General features: G+C 35.3%; 1 gene segment (V, D, J or C); it reads right to left on the bottom strand.

Annotated features, from left to right (window-relative positions):
* Positions 1–484: 484 nt before the first annotated feature.
* LOC131350601 (T cell receptor alpha variable 12-2-like) lies at positions 485–1,072 on the bottom strand. The segment is given in 2 exon segments: positions 485–783; positions 1,033–1,072. Coding segments are annotated over 2 exon segments (339 nt in total).
* Between the last annotated feature and the right edge of the window lie 245 nt (positions 1,073–1,317).

Raw genomic sequence — 1,317 nt, forward strand, 5'->3', positions numbered from 1 at the left:
GGCCTCAACTGGAGCCTGTGACCATCAACGGTGACTGTGTGGAGTTTGTCAAGACCTACAGATACCTTGGAGTACAGCTGGATGATAAAATGGACTGGACTGCCAACACAGACACTCTGTGCAGGAGAGGACAGAGCCGCCTGGACTTCCTTAGAAGGCTGGCATCCTTTAACATCTATAGATAGATAGATAGATAGATAGATAGATAGATAGATAGATAGATAGATAGATAGATAGATAGATAGATAGATAGATAGATAGATAGATAGATAGATAGATAGATAGATAGATAGATAGATAGATAGATAAAACTTTATTGTCATTGCAAAGTACAGGTACATAGTGACAAAATGCTGTTTAGCATCTACCAGGACAGTTGCAGATAAATATGTAAATATGTACAACAATAAATAAGGCTATGTCAGAGTGTGCATAGAGAGGTATGTGCAGTTTGTATTTACAACAGATAAAGTGTAAAGTGTAATCATAAAGCACAGTAGTATAGAGCAGAGTCTGATACAGCAGCAGAGGAGATGATCAGATCCACTTGTTTATCATCATGAACTTTAACAGACATTCTTGGGGGAGTGTTGGGACTTAGATCTCCATTTTGATAAATATAAAGAAGGAACTCAGGTTTAGATTTTGGATATTGCCTGTACCACTGCAGATTCTCTACAGTACCACTGAAGTCTTTGTAGCTGCAGGACAGAGTAACATCATCACCTTCATCTACAACTTTATGAGGGAAAAGTGGCTTTATTGAATCTGCCATGGAGTCACCTGTCATAGAGAAGAGAACATAATGTTTTTAAACTTTACATAATAAAGCCTAAACTGCAAAAGTCAAACTCGTATTTTGCCTTGGACTAATTAATCACGAAATCAACACATATTTTAATAATAAGAAAAATTCAAAACTTTATGCCAGAATCAAGCCAGAATTACATACAGAAATCATGATTTCTAACAGCACACAATTAATAAACAACACATAATATATAAACTAACAAAAGGTCAATGTTAACTCACCCAGTGAAAGCCACAGACACATGAATATAACAGTGAACATGATGAATGATTTTAGCTGAATGAAAGTTAAAAGCTTCTGAACTCTTTTTGTACTCTGAAATATTAACATGATAAATGTTCACGAAGCTCCACCCCCCAGCATCACATGACAGTGTCTCCAGTGTTACTGACAGATTGTTGATCTTTACTGAAACATTCTGCCTTGTTTGGGAAACTCTACTGAAACTGTTTACATAGTAAACAAAGAAATTATTCTATTATTGTATTTATTCAATTTTATACAAA

This window comes from Hemibagrus wyckioides, unplaced genomic scaffold, assembly GCF_019097595.1.
Source record: "Hemibagrus wyckioides isolate EC202008001 unplaced genomic scaffold, SWU_Hwy_1.0 Contig5, whole genome shotgun sequence".
Lineage (NCBI taxonomy): Eukaryota > Metazoa > Chordata > Actinopteri > Siluriformes > Bagridae > Hemibagrus > Hemibagrus wyckioides.